Source organism: Aythya ferina (genome assembly GCF_964211825.1).
Source record: "Aythya ferina genome assembly, chromosome: 3".
Taxonomy (NCBI): domain Eukaryota; kingdom Metazoa; phylum Chordata; class Aves; order Anseriformes; family Anatidae; genus Aythya; species Aythya ferina.
This window is the reverse complement of record NC_140298.1, coordinates 75,925,780-75,942,065: the sequence shown is the minus strand read 5'-3', so window position 1 is coordinate 75,942,065 and position 16,286 is coordinate 75,925,780. Positions and strand designations below refer to the sequence as shown.

General features: G+C 33.7%; 1 protein-coding gene across 16 annotated transcripts in view; it reads left to right on the top strand.

The window, feature by feature from the left end:
- FAM184A (family with sequence similarity 184 member A) overlaps nucleotides 1-16,077 on the top strand; it is a 76,853-nt gene extending 60,776 nt beyond the window's left edge. For 3 of the 16 annotated variants that reach the window (XM_084513221.1, XM_084513215.1, XM_084513222.1), the window contains 8 exons: nucleotides 1,805-1,932; nucleotides 4,346-4,530; nucleotides 5,019-5,165; nucleotides 7,460-7,577; nucleotides 8,292-8,396; nucleotides 9,326-9,403; nucleotides 12,399-12,598; nucleotides 14,305-16,077. In XM_084513221.1, coding sequence (XP_084369347.1) covers nucleotides 1,805-1,932; nucleotides 4,346-4,530; nucleotides 5,019-5,165; nucleotides 7,460-7,577; nucleotides 8,292-8,396; nucleotides 9,326-9,403; nucleotides 12,399-12,598; nucleotides 14,305-14,386 — 1,043 coding nt within the window. In that variant the 3' untranslated portion in view covers nucleotides 14,387-16,077. The other 13 variants (XM_084513224.1, XM_084513223.1, XM_084513225.1 and 10 more) reach the window with 11 other exon arrangements.
- Nucleotides 16,078-16,286: the final 209 nt, after the last annotated feature.

Genomic DNA, 16,286 nt, shown 5'->3' with positions numbered 1-16,286 from the left:
TTTGTGGGGAAAAAAAATATATTGAGGGCTATTAAAAATAAGACAAACCTTTGATTTGGAAAGGTCCCTGAGATCTAAATTGTTGGTGACTAGAAATGTATTTTCAGGCAGTGTCATTACATGCTTGCCTATGCTCGAGCTTTTCTTTAGGGATCTGCTGTTGTATTCGGGACAAGGTAGACCTTTGGTCTATGACAGTATGGTCATTGTTATGCTCTATCTTTCAAAACTTTTCATATTCTGAGATGCCTAATAAGTCACGCTCATGTAGGAATTTAGATGGAGTCTGATTATGCATCCTCTGTCTGTGAATTGTTGGAATACTGCTCGTCTCAAAATGTTTTTAAAAGGTAGCTGACGTATCATAGCAGCAAAATGATAATTTAATAAATATGGGATTTTATAAATACAAGAATTTTAAAAATACATGAACTGAATGAGAAAGTTGAGTTGAGGATTATATCAAAATTATGTAAAGTGCAGGGGAAGCTGATGCAAAGTGATTTTTTCTAAAACAGAATGATTCCTAAGTAGAAAGGCAAGTGTTGCAGCTGAAAAACATCATTTCATCCTCACTTCCAATTGACAGTAAAAGCTTAGCATGCATCTAGCCAAGGATGTCACTAAGGTAGAGGAAATAATTCTCTTAAAATCTAGAAAAAACATAAATCTCGCTTTTAATCTGATTTAATCTGTGACGGAGAAAAATGCAAGTCACAAAATCTGGTAAACAAGAACACTGAAAATATAAAAAGAAGTGGACAGTAATTATGGAGGTATAAGAAAATATACAAGAATAATGAAATATTTGAAAGATATAAATTAATGACAAGGAACATTTAACACGAGAGTGAATGACATCAGGAAAATTTTAATACAGAAGTAGTAATAATCTGGCATATGGAATGTCGGTGACAGATAATTAAAATATCAGTGGAGAAAAGTTCTTTCCTCTTAATACTGACAAACTTGTTATCATAATCAGTGACGCTATTTGTATTTAATAACTAATTCTCACACAAAATTGAAAAGGTAAGTATTAGAAGAAAAATATAAGTGAAATGTAGTCCAAAGGACAAATAATCTAATGGGTAAGGTCTTGACTTTGCCTGAAGAAAGGGGAATTCCTGTTCTACAACAGACTTCTTCTAAGGGAAGACACTTCATCTCTCGTTTTCTTTCCCCTCTGTAAAACTGGAATAAGAATGAATCATTCCCCACCTTCGGTAGTATCAGGAGAGCAAACATAGTTAAGATCATGAGGTGCCCAAGGCACTGTAGTTAGGGAGATTTTATTAAAATACCAGAAGGAACAGTGGCACGCACAAATAAGAATTCATGATAGATTTCATTTAGAGACTTGTTCTTTAAAATGGTCTCATCAGTTTCCTTCTGCAGAAGCTTCCAACGTGTGTATGTATAGATGGTTGAATATGCACATATAAAACCCATTTGCAAAAATGAATACTCAAGTACTCACATTTGGAAAAGTTGATCCCATTTTCAAATCCGGCTATAAATACTTTTACATAATAGGCCATGCTTTTGAAGAAGGGATACAGAAACCATCGTTCTAAGGTATATTCTAGTAGCTCGTATTTTAATATTGAATAAATCCAAGTCTGTCTAAACCTTCGTGGCTGTGGAGCTCGAATGCGTTCAGCCTATTCAACAGAAGTTTCATGTGGCTAATATAAGCAGTGTGTGTTAGGTCAGTGGCACTACTTGAAGGAGCTGGACTGTTATTGTTAATTAAGAGTAAATATTTGCAAAATAAGCTTTTCTTTTTGTTCACGGTAACTAGCTTCCTTGCGCTCAGAGCTAAATCATCAACATGCAGCAGCAATTGACCAACTAAGGCACAACCATCAACAGGAACTGGTAGCTGCCAAAATGGAGCTTGAAAGAAGCATAGAACTTGGCAGAAGACAGGTAGGAGGCATTGCTGGCAACTTGTTGTAAAATAATCAGTGTTTGTTTTCTATTAGCTGGAGGCAATAACTGTTGTGGAAATGTAAGGAGGAATTTACTCTTTGAAAGTCAGCCAGCACCAGCAGGTAATGCATCCCTACCAGTTAACCTAAATTTTTTTGCTTAGCTTTTTCTTCCTTCAGCAAACTTCTTTAGAAGCTTAGTAAAGGCTGTCATATCAAGGCAGTTTCCATTTAGAGTTGTGCAGCCATCTTGGAGCAAACTGACTTGCCTTGGGGGGAAAGTGCTGATTCCTGCAAAATTCTACTTGTCCTCAGTGGCCAGCAGGACTTAAAAAGAAAAAAAAAACAACAACAAACAAACAAACAAAAAAAACTACTTCTCTCCAACACCAAAGTGATATGGTGTCAAATTATTGCTTCAAACAAAAATGTAGCTCAGTATCTTTTATTTTCAGCACCAAACTGGAAAAGATAAATTAGCTTCTGAAGAAAGTAGAGAAGACCTAACAAATTCATATGTAAAAACAAAACTCCTAAAGCTAGTAAGGATTACAATTGTTTTCATCAACCAAGTGATTCTTTCACTTATATCTTTAATTTTTCATGTTATACAGAATCAGTTTTTCCACTAGAAACTAAAATTTAAAGCTTCATCTCTATTTGAAAGGAAGACAGACTCCTGAAAAGTAGAGAACAAAGAAATTTCTTCATCTGCATACAGAATAGGCTTTTCAGGATTCACTTACTAATAGTCCAGTACCAGCGAAGTGGAGTGACTTACAAGTAGGTTAATAGAGGAAATGTTTGATTGGATATAGCCTTTACAGCATGACATTCAAGGATGAGCCTTTTTTATTTATTTATTTTTCCCTCCCATGTTCCTTGTGTCCTTGTGGGTTTGAAAGCATGATCACTACAGGCAAAAATGTGGTGCTGTCAGCAACAATGAAAGAAAACATGGAGTATTTAATAGGATGTAGTTTCAATGTCCTGTTTAAGCTTAGAGACACCCAAGGAGGATGTAAGAAACCAAATTAAAATTTAAGAGCATGTGTTTGATCCAACCAAATGCCTTGTACTTTTGACTTCAGCACAGTAAGCAGTTAGGTACATACTTCAGCTATACTGAAGGCAAAGCAATCACTTGTTTTTTCATGCATTGGGATGCCTATCACTTTACAGGGTCAGATGAACAAGATGCAGAGACATGAGAATGGGATGATTTTATTTGCTAATTTTTGAAATATTTAAATATGTGGACATAACATTTTTCTTAAATAACTTTTCATAACTTTTTTATTTTCCTTTTTTTTTTTTCATATATCTTTAATATAGGCTTTCTATGGGGAGGAAGAGAGTTATTTTTAAAACTCTGTTTTTAAGGATATACAATAATATTTGTGCATTAGGATATGTTTGTGTTTCCTGGGTGCATAAAGGCACAAAACACAATTATACATAAAACTACTTCAAAATCTTTGCTTTTATTCTATTTGCACAAAAAGCAAGGTTTTTATTATTATGATATTAATTATTGTGCAACTGTAAGAAGTGGGATAGATGGGAATGGAAAACCCTGAAAAAGGTTTATTTTATTCTTTGCAAACTGGTTGTAAACGTTATCAAAACCATTGGGATTGGATCCAGATAAGTTTTCCAGATGTTAACTGGATTGGAATTTCTTAAGCGAAAAGAATGACTTTTATTGATTTATTGGACACAAAGTAAATATTATATAAACTAAAACCACACATTAGGGGCATTTTAAGTGATATTTTATACTAAGAAATTACAACAAACCAAAAACCAACACATGTAAGTGCAAACATTTACATAGATGGGCTGTACGACGTGTATTGTGCTGTGAGATATTTCTGACCCTTGTATTTGTATGTGCATTAGAGAAGAGACTTCTGAATTATAGTGTTTATGGGCACAGTGCATACATCTTACACTATTTCATCCCATTGTATGGGGTTGTGAGGGGAAAAACAGATATGATTTTCCTTCAGCTTCCCCACATTGTATGTTCAAGAGGTAGAAATTCCTAAATTCCCAATCCCATAGTTCTTTGTAGTAGTTGTTTTTGTTGTTGTATGTATGGGCAAAAGGAAAATGTAGTGAAATACACAAACTTTATCAGGCAATGACAATGCTTTAAATTCTCTCACAAATGTTTACTTGTTACATAACTTTGATTACATTGTTAGCTGTACTTGCACACAAGAAAAAAAAAAAAAAAAAAACTCTTAAGTTTTAATTGTAATTTGTGTCAGCATAAAAAAAAAAAAAAGAAAAAGAAAAAATATATTGAACAAAAAATTCTGCTTAGCTGTTGTCTTCTGAAAACAAGTATCGTGCTTTTGAGAGGCAAGTCTAAATAGTTTTTGCTGCTGCTACTTATGTCATAGGAGAAAGAATTTTTATGCCGAATATCAGACCTCCAAGATGAACTGAGACATCGAGACCATCATATAGCTGAACTGGACAAAGAGATTCTGCATCTTCATGACAATATAAGTGCATTGACCAAGGAACTAGAGTTTAAAGGGAAAGAAGTTCTTAGAATACGCAGTGAATCTAACCAACAGATCAGGTATGAATTTTTCCATTCTGAACTCAAACACTTATTGTCTCACATATTGTTTTACTTAAAATATTTTATCATTTGCAGCTTTTAATTTATCCTTTTAATCAAGGGGCAGTATATACCATTTAGTTTTCTTCATAAGAAGCTGTGCCCATTACTGGTACAGTTAGTGAATATTACCATACAGTTAAGCTGCATTTCAGTTACACACTTTGGCATATTTTAACAACAGTCTGCTCAAGTGTGGTTGTTTTTTTTTAAAAAAATTCATTATGCTTGTTTATTAAAAAATAAAAAAGCATTAAAGGAGACGCATATTCAATGAAATAAGCTAGAAGATTGGAGGACAGTAAGTAGTGGGTTTTGAAGAATAATTCCTTTCTGTGTTGTCTGGTATTTTGTAAAAGCCGTTAAAAGCATGGCAGAAATTCATGATGAACAAATCAGTCTGATTATAGAATAACTCTTTTTTTAACAAAAAATAAATTAAACAGGATGCATGAGCAAGATTTAAGCAAGAAACATGAGAAAGAGCTGGATGTCTTGGCAGCAGATCACATCAGAGAGAAACAAAGTATGCTGGCAGATTTTAATAAGACCCAAGAGCTGCTCAAGGAAATTAATTCAGCTTTACAAGTTTCGTAAGTTTTGTTGCATTAAAAAGTTTGTATGTAGCTGCATTTGAGTCAACATTAGTTCATTCTGGTGTCCATAAGTCACTGAAGATACTGCAGAGGTGCAACAGTACAAAAACCTTACTGAAATATGAGGCCTATTGCTGTATTTGTTGGACAACACAATTGTTGTAAGCCTTAGGGGAATTAACCAAGATAATTGTTAGTGATTTGAGACCAAAAATTTTCAAGGAGGAAAGATATTAAATATGTGCTGTTCTTAAAAAAAATAAAATATTTTTTTCTCAAACATTAATGCATATTTTTGAGAATACAAAAGTTTCTTCAGCAAGTTTAAAACTAGTACAATAAGTACAATATTAGCTATTTAGAAGCTTGATTATACCAAATTAGTGTTGCAAACAGCTTCAGGTTTGCTAGGAAACCTAGGAAAATTAGTGTCTGAAATAGATTATACAAGTTTAATAGAATACTTATGATGTTTCTGAGTCAAAATGTCACCTGGGGTTAGACTATGTCAGAGCAGGAGTGGTGTGGTAATATGTTGTCTAGCCAGAGTTTTCTTGTCTTCCATGATCTTCATTCTTTATCTGTGTCTGTGATGTAGCCCATTTGGTCTGCAACCCAATGTTTCTTGCTAACGCTCCATAGGGCATTGAGAGCTTCCTGACACAAAGTGGTCACCGAGGGATTTGTATGTGCAGCACAAATTGTATGGCAGAGAGAATAACTGGTTCTAACTATATGATAGGAAATTCCTCTAAGTAAATAACAACTAATAATGGACAGTAAAACCTAAATGCATCTAATTCTGTCTTAACAATATGAGCACTCCAAGAGTGTCAATAATCGAGTATAAAAATCTAGTTCTTATTCCCTCGTAATCATACGCATGCACAGTTCTCTGAATATCTGAAAGTAAAATGACAGCTGTGCATAACTATGTATTATACTCTGGGGATCTGTATGCAATAGCTTAACCTAGCATAAAATGTATACACGGAAATTAAGCCAGCAGAGCATATTGCTGTTCTGCTGAGTCAAAGGCATTTTCTGCAAATAAAAACAGTCATGTTGCTCATATTTGTAATGTTTTATATAAATAGATTACATAATCTCCTCAAGTTATTTACAGGTTGTTTGAAGGCTATAATTTAATATGCACTGTTTTTTCATTTGCAACACAAAGTCAAATTTACTTGTGGAATTAAGTTTGAGCTAAGACACCTTAAATTCATAGTTTTTTCCTTAGGAATATTTTTTTCACCTGGATCTCTTCTGAAACTTGGTACTCTGATCTATATGAATGCTGAATATGTGAGACAAGTATTTGAGTAGTTTCCTTTAGAACTATGTTTAGCATCATGAACATTGTGTCTGTTTCACAGATACACAGACATTTGAAATTATTGTGTGTCTTCAAAACTTGTTCTTTAAAAAGAAACAAGGAGATTTATGCAGTTACTTGCACGATTCCCCTCTCGGTTGGCTTATTTCACTTCTCTCCTTTAATGCTTTCCCACTAGGCATTTCAGATTTCTTCCTTTTTTTTTTTTTTCAAGCATTTATCAATTGTGGCATTTCTTTTAATTCACATATCCTAATATCCAGGTTTTATTGCTTTTCTTTTGCAGCTCATTCCTTTATTTCAACTCTAATGGTACTAAGTTGCTTTTGTGGAGAGGAGTTAGTTACCTGTTAGTCTTCGGTGTTCTTGGATATCTTTGTCCCATTATGTTCCACTTGAACTGAGGAAGATGGTGCCAGCATCCAGTATTATAAGCATGCGTCTTTATTCAGAGTAGTCACCTATTAAAAGAAAAATGATATTGTTTGGTTTATTCACTAAGAAAGTCAATTGCCAGCTTTTAAAATTTACATTATTATTAAATATAAAGCAATGTAGTTCTTTTATTATATGTTATAACCAGTCTCAGCTATGTCTGCTGTAGTTCTACTGTCCACTTTTTTTTTTTTTTTTTTGAGTGCCTTGTTTTCAGTCTGGCTTCCAAGAGGCCTCTTTTCAAAGAACTAATACTGCATGTACAAGAGGGATGTTAGGATTTTAGAATTTTGCACAAAATTTCACTTACTGTAGCAAAGATTATTTATTTATTTATTTATTTTAACTAGACAAAGCTCAGTGTTAATATAGAATTAACTAACTTCAAAGAGAAAAGAAAATGATCTTCTGTTTTTATTCTTTGAAATCTCTTTTATACAAATCAAAGTTTTGACTTTATTCACTCATCATTTAACACTGGATCAGACTAAAGGGGGTATTTTTCTTTCCTATAAAGTTTAGAAGAAATGGAAGAAAAATATAAAAACAGAGAATCGAGACCAGAAGACTTGCAGCTTATCTCAGAACTGAAAGACCTAATTGCAGAGCGGGACCAACTCATAAAGAAATTGATTGTAAGACTTTTATGCTCTCTTGGTTTAATATCTTGACAGGCATAAATGTTAATCTAATATGAAGTGTACAAAATTCATTAAAGAGCCAATGCTGATAGCATGTATTTGTGTTCTTTAATACATTATTCCTGTGGTTCCAGTGCCTCATAATAGTAAAACTAATTAGATGCAAAGAGTTTTGTACAATCAAGCATAATACGTTATTACAAAAAATATTGCAGTATGACCTTGATCAGACATATCCTATTTGCAATCTTGGAATAAGAAGTGAGCAATGTAAGCCAAATAAGAAATGGTCTCTTCTATGAGCTTTTTAAGAAGGTTTCCAATTTCCTGATGCACTGAGTTTCTCAAACTCACACTTCAGCAGCCTTGCTCAGATTAGTCTGATTAGATCCTAATTCAGAAGCAAGAAGGAATGAGGAAAGTTCAAAGTAACTAGAGATCAGAAGTCAACTATACTGTATCCTTACCAGTGCATAATCCAATGAGCTATACTCACTCTCTTACAACATATACAACAGAACTGCATAAATAGAAATTATTTAGTATTTACATATAATAATATACAAAACATGAAATGTAGTTTTTAGAAATATCAGTTCCTTTAAAAAATGTAAGCATAAATTTATTTGAGATCACTTTCTAGGCAGATTTGGCCACTAACTGATTGAGAATGCATAAAAAGAAGTTTCTATTTGTTCTTCTTTTTAGGAGGACAAAAAGTTCTATCAGCTGGAGCTAGTTAACAGGGAGACTAACTACAACAAAGTGTTTAATGCAAGCCCAAATGTTGGTGTTATTAATCCATTGGTGAAGGTATGTTTCATGGGCTTCACTGCTAAAGTGAGAAATAAGAAATCTAAAGTTAGCATATAGTAAAAAGAAGAAATGTGTGTGTGTATGTACATATATCAGTTTTTTTTTTACTGAGTGACATGTTTAAAACAAGGAACATCATGTTTCCATTTGTCTCTCCTGATTTTTGTGTACATATTTGTTTCTTATGTACATGTATATATAACATAAAACACAGTTCCTTCTCACAAAACTCTGAAGTCAAAACAGAAAAGTGACCCTACAGAGGACATACATATAATAGAGAATAGTGATATATATATGTCACTATATAATATATATAATAGAGAATAGTAACATCCTCATATATATAATATATAGCATATATATAATAGAGAATGGTAACATTCTCTAATCAGCTTTATTTTCAAATGATTTTTATTGGTTATTATGGAAAATGCAAGGACAAATTTATTTTGCAGATGGTGCTCAGGATATAAGACCACTAGAAACACAGACGGAGCAGGGATACTAAAGAAAAGGAATAGGGGTGAAAAGAGGAAGAAGAAAAGTATGAGGAGAGCATAAAATGAGTCTGAGTAGAAAAAGACAGACTAATAATGGAGAATTGGAGTGACAAACTGGGTATGGAGTGTAAGGGCAGTAGGAGATAGAAGTCAGCCTCCAACCTTCTGAGTTACTGTTGCATCCTGTATGAGCAAAAACACTTCAGTAGCAGCCTTTTCCAATTCTCTCCATCCTGGTGAACAGCAACCAATGGAGGCTACTGTACAAACAGGCGTAGTAGCCTCCCTGTCACTTAAAAAGCCAGCAACATTCCTACATGAAGAATAGTCTGCAGTTGGGTACCTTCATTCTGTCTCTTTCCATCACTTTAGCAGTAAGAATGAGTCCTCTGACATTTCCTTCTTCCTTGTAATAATCCATAGGTTATTTCACCTGCATGGAAAGGGAAGGGACTTTTCCCAGCTGTGAGGTCCACTTTGGAGCTAAACAAGCTCACGCAGGTATCAGAGAACAGTTGGAGTCGAAACATCCTTTATGCGTTCAGGAAATGGGTAACAAAAAAATTTCGGTTGAGATTCAGTTCAGTATTGATGCCTTAATTTATATGTCTGCATGCTAGTATCTACATGTTCACTGTGCGTCTAAATTCCTGTTAGAGCCAAGGGATATCTCATTAATGAAGCTTGCAACAGACTTGAGCATAGAGTAGGTATCTACTCTATATAGAGTGCGCAGAATCACTCTCTGAAGTTCTCTAGGCTATGTTGTTCACAACCATGTCAGTTATGAAGATTATATATAGAAACTCAGATTGCCACAAGTACAGACAGTATGGGAAAAAATAAAGATATACCAAATAAAGCAATGTAGTTCTTGCACAATTCAGGGTTCTTTGACATTGGAATAATTTTACCTAAGAACGAGTTGTTTGGTTATCAAGGAAGCAGGTTGGGCAGAACGAATAGGATGTCACTGTGTAAAAGAATGTCTGTCTCTGTCATTTAAGAGATCAGGCTGTGTTATTTAGCTAATCTTACGGTTTCACATCAGATCAGAGTATTTCTCAGTTCTCCACAAACTCAACAAATTGTCGACACTCTCCGACATTTGTCAGGAGTCCAGCAGCTCTGACAAGCTTACCTGCTGGTACCTAACTCTTATGAATGTCTGCATAAAGGAACTTAGCAGTCCTGGTGTTGTCTCTGCTAGGCCCAAACTGATCTGAATGCTTTGTCTTTGTGTGAAAGGTTGTTTGAAAATTTTGGAAGTTTGTCTGAACCACTTCATTTTAAAGACGTGAAATTTAACCCTTGAGTATATAAGTTTGTGTTTTGTGTGAAGTCTGAATTGTTTGGGAAAAGTACTTCAACATCAGATTTCCATAGAGAAAATTCATATACTTTTATCATATGTTTCTAGCTCTTAAAATCCATAAGACTTTGAAACAGTCTTATATTCCAGAACATTTTGATCTCTCATTTCATGAATTGTGGAACATGTTACTTTATCAAAGCACATGCTATGTTATTGGAGAATGAATTACAAACTGAAAATTTCATTATCTTTGAAATAATAAAATGACAGAATTTATGAGTTACTATATGCTTTGCATATTAATACAAAATTACAACCATTGCAGTATTTATTAGAGCTTTTTTCAAGTTTATGCAGTGGATCTGTTTAGTCTTTCATTGGTAGATCTGCAGTTTTGTAATACTTTGCATAAATTCCATAGCAACAATACACACAATTTAGATTCTCTAGATTTGACGGCTTTGGAAGTGTAGAGTTTTATAGAAAATAAGATACAAACTACAGTATTTTCAAAGTATTTATATAGATAAATACACTGTCCAGAAATGAGCCCATTGTGAAGTGCAGATTTAACTACAGTGTGTGCTATACACAGTTTTAATTACAGTGTTTATTACCTTGCAGGTGTGTTCTACATACATTTGGTTACTTTTAGCAAACTATTTTTCCATTCAGCCTGAGGAAGTACAGTGTTCAGGATGATTTTAGTTTAATCTTTTACAGCTAATGGCCTTCCTCTGTGATGGCCTTCCTCTACGTTTAGATGTAGAGCTTAGGGATATGGTTTAGTGGGGACTGCTAGCATTAGGTCAGAGGTTGGACTCGATGATCTTGAGGTCTCTTCCAACCTAGAAATTCTGTGTGATTCTGTGTGATTCTGTGATTTAAAAACAAAACAAAACAAAAAACTTTTTTTTTTTTTTTTCTAGTATAGCTTTCTGTTCAATATATTATATTTCATTCTTAGTTTGACAAGCACATGCACCACTGGCCTACAGAGCAGTATTTGCACCTTTCAACTTTGAAGAGGTCAAGTAGTGAAATCAGATAGCAGGGAGCTAAACAGAAGAGTACAAACAAACAAATAGCAAGACTGTCTCCATTTGAACTGTAGGCCACCCATGAATAGAGCAGCTCTTCTTTTGAAAGTTTTTATTATGTACTCAATTAATAGATAATTCACGAGAATAGATTAATCTTATTTTTGTAAATAGGGTGTTTTCTTAATAATTTTGTTGTTGACATGGAATATTGAATAGAAGTCAGAAAACACACATGGGATTGTCACAGTAATTTTTGAAGACCTAGAGAACTATTTGAAGCATTTTTCTGCATGAAAATGTATAAGAGCACAGAGGATAAATACTCATTCCTTTGTATGATGTGTTATGGAGAGTAAAACAGTGAAATTGAAATAAAGTTCTTCAGTATTTTGTGTCCCCTGAATACTATCAGTAGTATTAAGAAAGGAAGAAGGTTCACTTGTGCCATCTGGTGTTTAGAAGTGTTAGCTGTAGCAGGTTTACCAGCCTGGCTTTTTTTTGAGCATCTGAACTCTCACACAGTATTATTTTCATCTTCAGCAGGATTGCTATAATGCTTACTGTAAGGGCATAACTGCATTTAAAGAAATGTAGCTGCTTTTCTAGGTTCCAAGTTTTACTGACCAAAAATGCGCCTCGGTAATACGGTGAACCCTGTTGCAGAGATGTACTTTTTTCATCACTGAAATTTGCTGTAATAATATTTGGCAGGAGAGCTGTTTCACTAATACTAAGAATTAAGTAAAGATGAAAGGTTTAAGAAAATCTTGGTGGAAAACTTGCTATCTTAAGTGTTTTAGAATAGAGCAACATGTTATACTGAAAGATATTTAAAAATCATGTACTTGTTGAGTATTACACTAAGTCTTAATAACTTAATCAACTTGATTAGAAACGTGTGAAATTTGTGGTGGTCAGTTCTGGTCAAAGTAAACAGTAAAACTACTATTAGAAAAAAAAAAAATCCAGTCCATTCCAATTGCTCTCCTTCCTATCCTGCCTCTTACCCCCAGAAAAATAACACCACAAAAAAAAAAAAAAAAAAAAAAAAGAAAATAAATAAATAAATAAAATCCTAAATTTGCAAATCTCCTCATCTGTCCTGGCACCTTCCTTACATTTGTTATTTTTAATGCAGCAAAAGAAGAAGAACGATAAATCAACAAACAGGTTTGTGAGTGTCCCCAATCTAAGTGCTCTGGAATCTAGCGGAGTGGGCAATGGACATCCTAACCGCCTGGACCCCATTCCCAACTCACCCATCCACGATATTGAGTTCAACAGCAGCAAACCACTGCCACAGCCAATACCACCCAAAGAGCCCAAGACGTTTTTGAGGTGAGCACTGCCTCACCAATCTTTTTTTCTTTTTCTTTTCTTAACTCAGGAAAATTTTGCTTTTGTACTGAGCCGAATCCCACTTGCTTTACGAACCTTTCAGAGGTACAAGTGCTATTATGAATTTTCAATTTTTACATAATATTTGTAACCTCTTTATAGTATTCCTTTTTATTGTAGACCTTGTTGAAACATGAAGTATTCTCTCACTTTTTCCTAAACCCTGAACTTTGAAAACCTCTCTAGATACCTTAACAGAATCATGTGCTTCCAATTGTTTACATATATGAACAATTGTTCTAAATGTTTGTGTTATTTGCTGATTGTCATTTAGGAAGTGATACCAGCACAGAATTTCTTTTATTCAGTATTGCGTGATGATGGTTTTATGTAAGAAAACTCTTCTCTGTGCTACATGAATGTTTTGTGTTTCCCCTTTCCCCACCAATATCAAACTGTTTCATAGGTGATTTTACTACCAAAACAGGAAACGTACACGCTTGGGTGCTTAATGCCGAGCTTCTGGTAGTTAAAATCAGCATTGAAGTCTAAAGTAATTCATAAATTTATACAGTAAATTATTAACTTTAAAATGGTTTCTTAGAGGTAGCATTTTAATTGTTTTGCTTTATGTGGCTACACATATTAAAGGCACTGAAGAAGTGCTGTATCCTGTGTTTAATAGGTACTGATCTTTTGCCTCCAAGTTGGCAGCTTAAAGTGATGTAGAGAATTACCAATTCACACCTGCCTGTTGATGCTTTCTTTTGGTTTAACGTGAAAGGCCACATACCTAGCAATTACTTATTATAAAAGGAAACAAATAATAGAATATAAAATAGATAAGTAAAAACAGTTTATGGCAAGAAAACAATCTTTAAAAAAGTTAAGTAAGTTTACTTTTTCCTGTGCATGTCATGTGCATGACTGTGGTCAGGTATCTATAATATGCATGTGCATGAACTCGTGGACTGTGATGCTGGAGTTTCCATTCCAAAATGTTTTGTGCTTTGTATTATCCAGTAATACAGTAGGGATTTTTTATTATGGATTTTTATTGATAAAGGAGCTTAATTGTATAATTAGATCTAAATCAAATTAATTTTGCTCTTGATTATTTAATAAGGATTTTAATGTTTCAAAGGAGAATCAAATCTTGTTTTTCCCAGCATATTATCAAATATTAAATGTGTGCATGAACAACAATGCAAGTGATACTTGTGATCAGTGTAAAGTATTAAAACAGTCTGTATTTTTGTTCAGTTGCCAACCAGTCTCTGTGAGCACATGTCTATGAATATGATGCTTGCATCATATTTCTGAAAATTAACTTTGCCACAGGAAAAGGATGCTAAAAGAGGACCTTGTACAGTCACACTTTTCCAAGAAAACCCTTTTTATTCTTCTGAAAACACGTCTGTTTATGAGATTTTAAATTCCATTTCCCAAAGTATTATTTGCCCACCCTGTAATGTGGCTGCTGAACTGACTTGTCTGTGCTGCTGATGCTCTCCAATGGAGTGGATGATCACAGATTCTGTAGGGAGACATTAAATCATATCCAGAGGCACACTGATGATTAATCCAAGGAAAACCAGGCTATATTTTCTGTGTGTTTTTTTTTTCTTTTTTTTTTTTTTTTCCTCCTAACTTTGGTACTCTGTTTAGTTGTGGGTTAATTATTTTTTTTCTTTCTATGAATTTAGCCCTCCTCAGACTGATGCTTCACCAGTGGCTTCACCAGATCCACAACGCCAGGAGTGGTTTGCCCGATACTTCACATTCTGAGAGATGATTTGTTCTTGTGGCACAGCGTGACGTGGACTGTTTATCAGAGCATGACCTTAAGTAAACCCTCATGTGAACAAGCTTTCCTGTAATTTGTCAAACACTGTGAATGAGAAAGTATTTGTCTTTCTGATTTGAAAATGCACTGTATTTCATGTGATATTTGTTGGAATCACTTGACATGGTACTATATAATGTGTGTAATTATAACTATTATTTTTATTTAAAATGGAAGAACCTTTAAACTTTGTAAGTACAACATAATAAATTTTGGTAGAACAAACATAATGCTTTCCCCCTTTTTCCTATAAATGTTTTCTTTGATTTCAGGTAAGGCTTTCCCCCCCCTAGAAAAAATCGCATGGTTGTTATAAATACAATTTAAATTGTAAAAGGAAAAATATATATATATCTCACTCTCTCTCCAATTTGGGCAAGATATGTTTAATCCATCCCAATTCTATTATGTTAGCATTTTAAAAACTCTCCTCTTTCTAACATTTAAAAGCCTTTTTTCTAACATTTCAAAGGAAGAATGTGAAATAAATCAAAATCAGTGTAGCTGCTAGCCTTCAGAGCAGAGTGATTTTGACAAGACCATAAAAACAAACCAGATACTGTTCATTGGGGCAGGGGTTTTGACTTCTTAACTTCTGCCTCTGAGATTTTGCCCTCTAGTTATAATCTAAAACTTTATAACTTTATCATTGAATTTAAGCAGAAACTGGATTCACAGATTATGTATTTATTTTATTAATACTAACAAAGACAAATGCTTGAAACCTTTAGAATACTATGTACTAAGTATCTCTGCATAAATCAAGAATCTACATTTTGAGCATGAAGTCCTGCTTTGGATAAAAATCATGTCTGAAAAAAAAAAAAGCCTACAAAAAAAAAAACACACAACTTTTTCCCAGTTCTACGTATTACACATATAGATCTTGAGAACTTAATTACCTTCAATTGTCTATATTAAAGGGTTTTCTTGTCTTAAAACTAATCTATGAACATGTTTTTTCAGCTAGTGAGCATGATTCTCCAATCTACACCTTTTATGATGCCAGTGTTGTTCCAGAAATTTGCTGCAGTATATTGAAAAAGCCCATTGTCTCTTTTGTATTTTTTCATTCAAAGATTACCACAAAGTAATTCACACTGGTAGTCTCAGGGAGAAAATTGTCTCTTTGTTTTATGAATGTATTTTTAAGCTGAATCTCTTATCTTTTAAAAGCAGGAAAATCTGTTTGAGTTGTTTGAATAAGGTTTTAGTTAGCATATACAAAGGTCTTGAACTTTAATATTCATCTGAAGCCCTAACTACATATTTTTTTTCCTTGTATGCATAAAGGTAAATACCCAGATGAAGATACTTGCTAATTACAATGAGTTTTATATGTAGTATATGTATAAATGAAAAAATTTGTATGTTTTCATATAAACAATATAAAATATTCTAAATGAACATTTTAAATCTTCTTATAATTTTGCTTGAAAACTCCACTGAAAGCTGTATTCTGGTGATGCTGCTGTGGATTAAAGATGCATACAGCAAACTTTCTGTAGCTGGTGGACTCAACTGTAGGTATATGCAACTTTTTAATTTTAGAAGAAAGCCATATTGGGCAAAATGTCAGATTTCTTGGCTCTTACCCGAAATAAAATACACTAGCTCATTTTGTTATAACGTTCTGAAGTGAGTGTTGCGTATTTTTTCTTGCATGCTTTGCAAAGTATATAAGGGGCTTTGTCTGCCATCCTCCACTTCATGTGTAAATTTTTATGTATGAAATTGATAGCTGTGAACAATAATTGGATGATAATGTCTGCATTCACTTCACCTGATCATATTTTTAGACTTCAGGAAAGGCTTGTTTTGTTTTTTTTTTTACTAGCACAG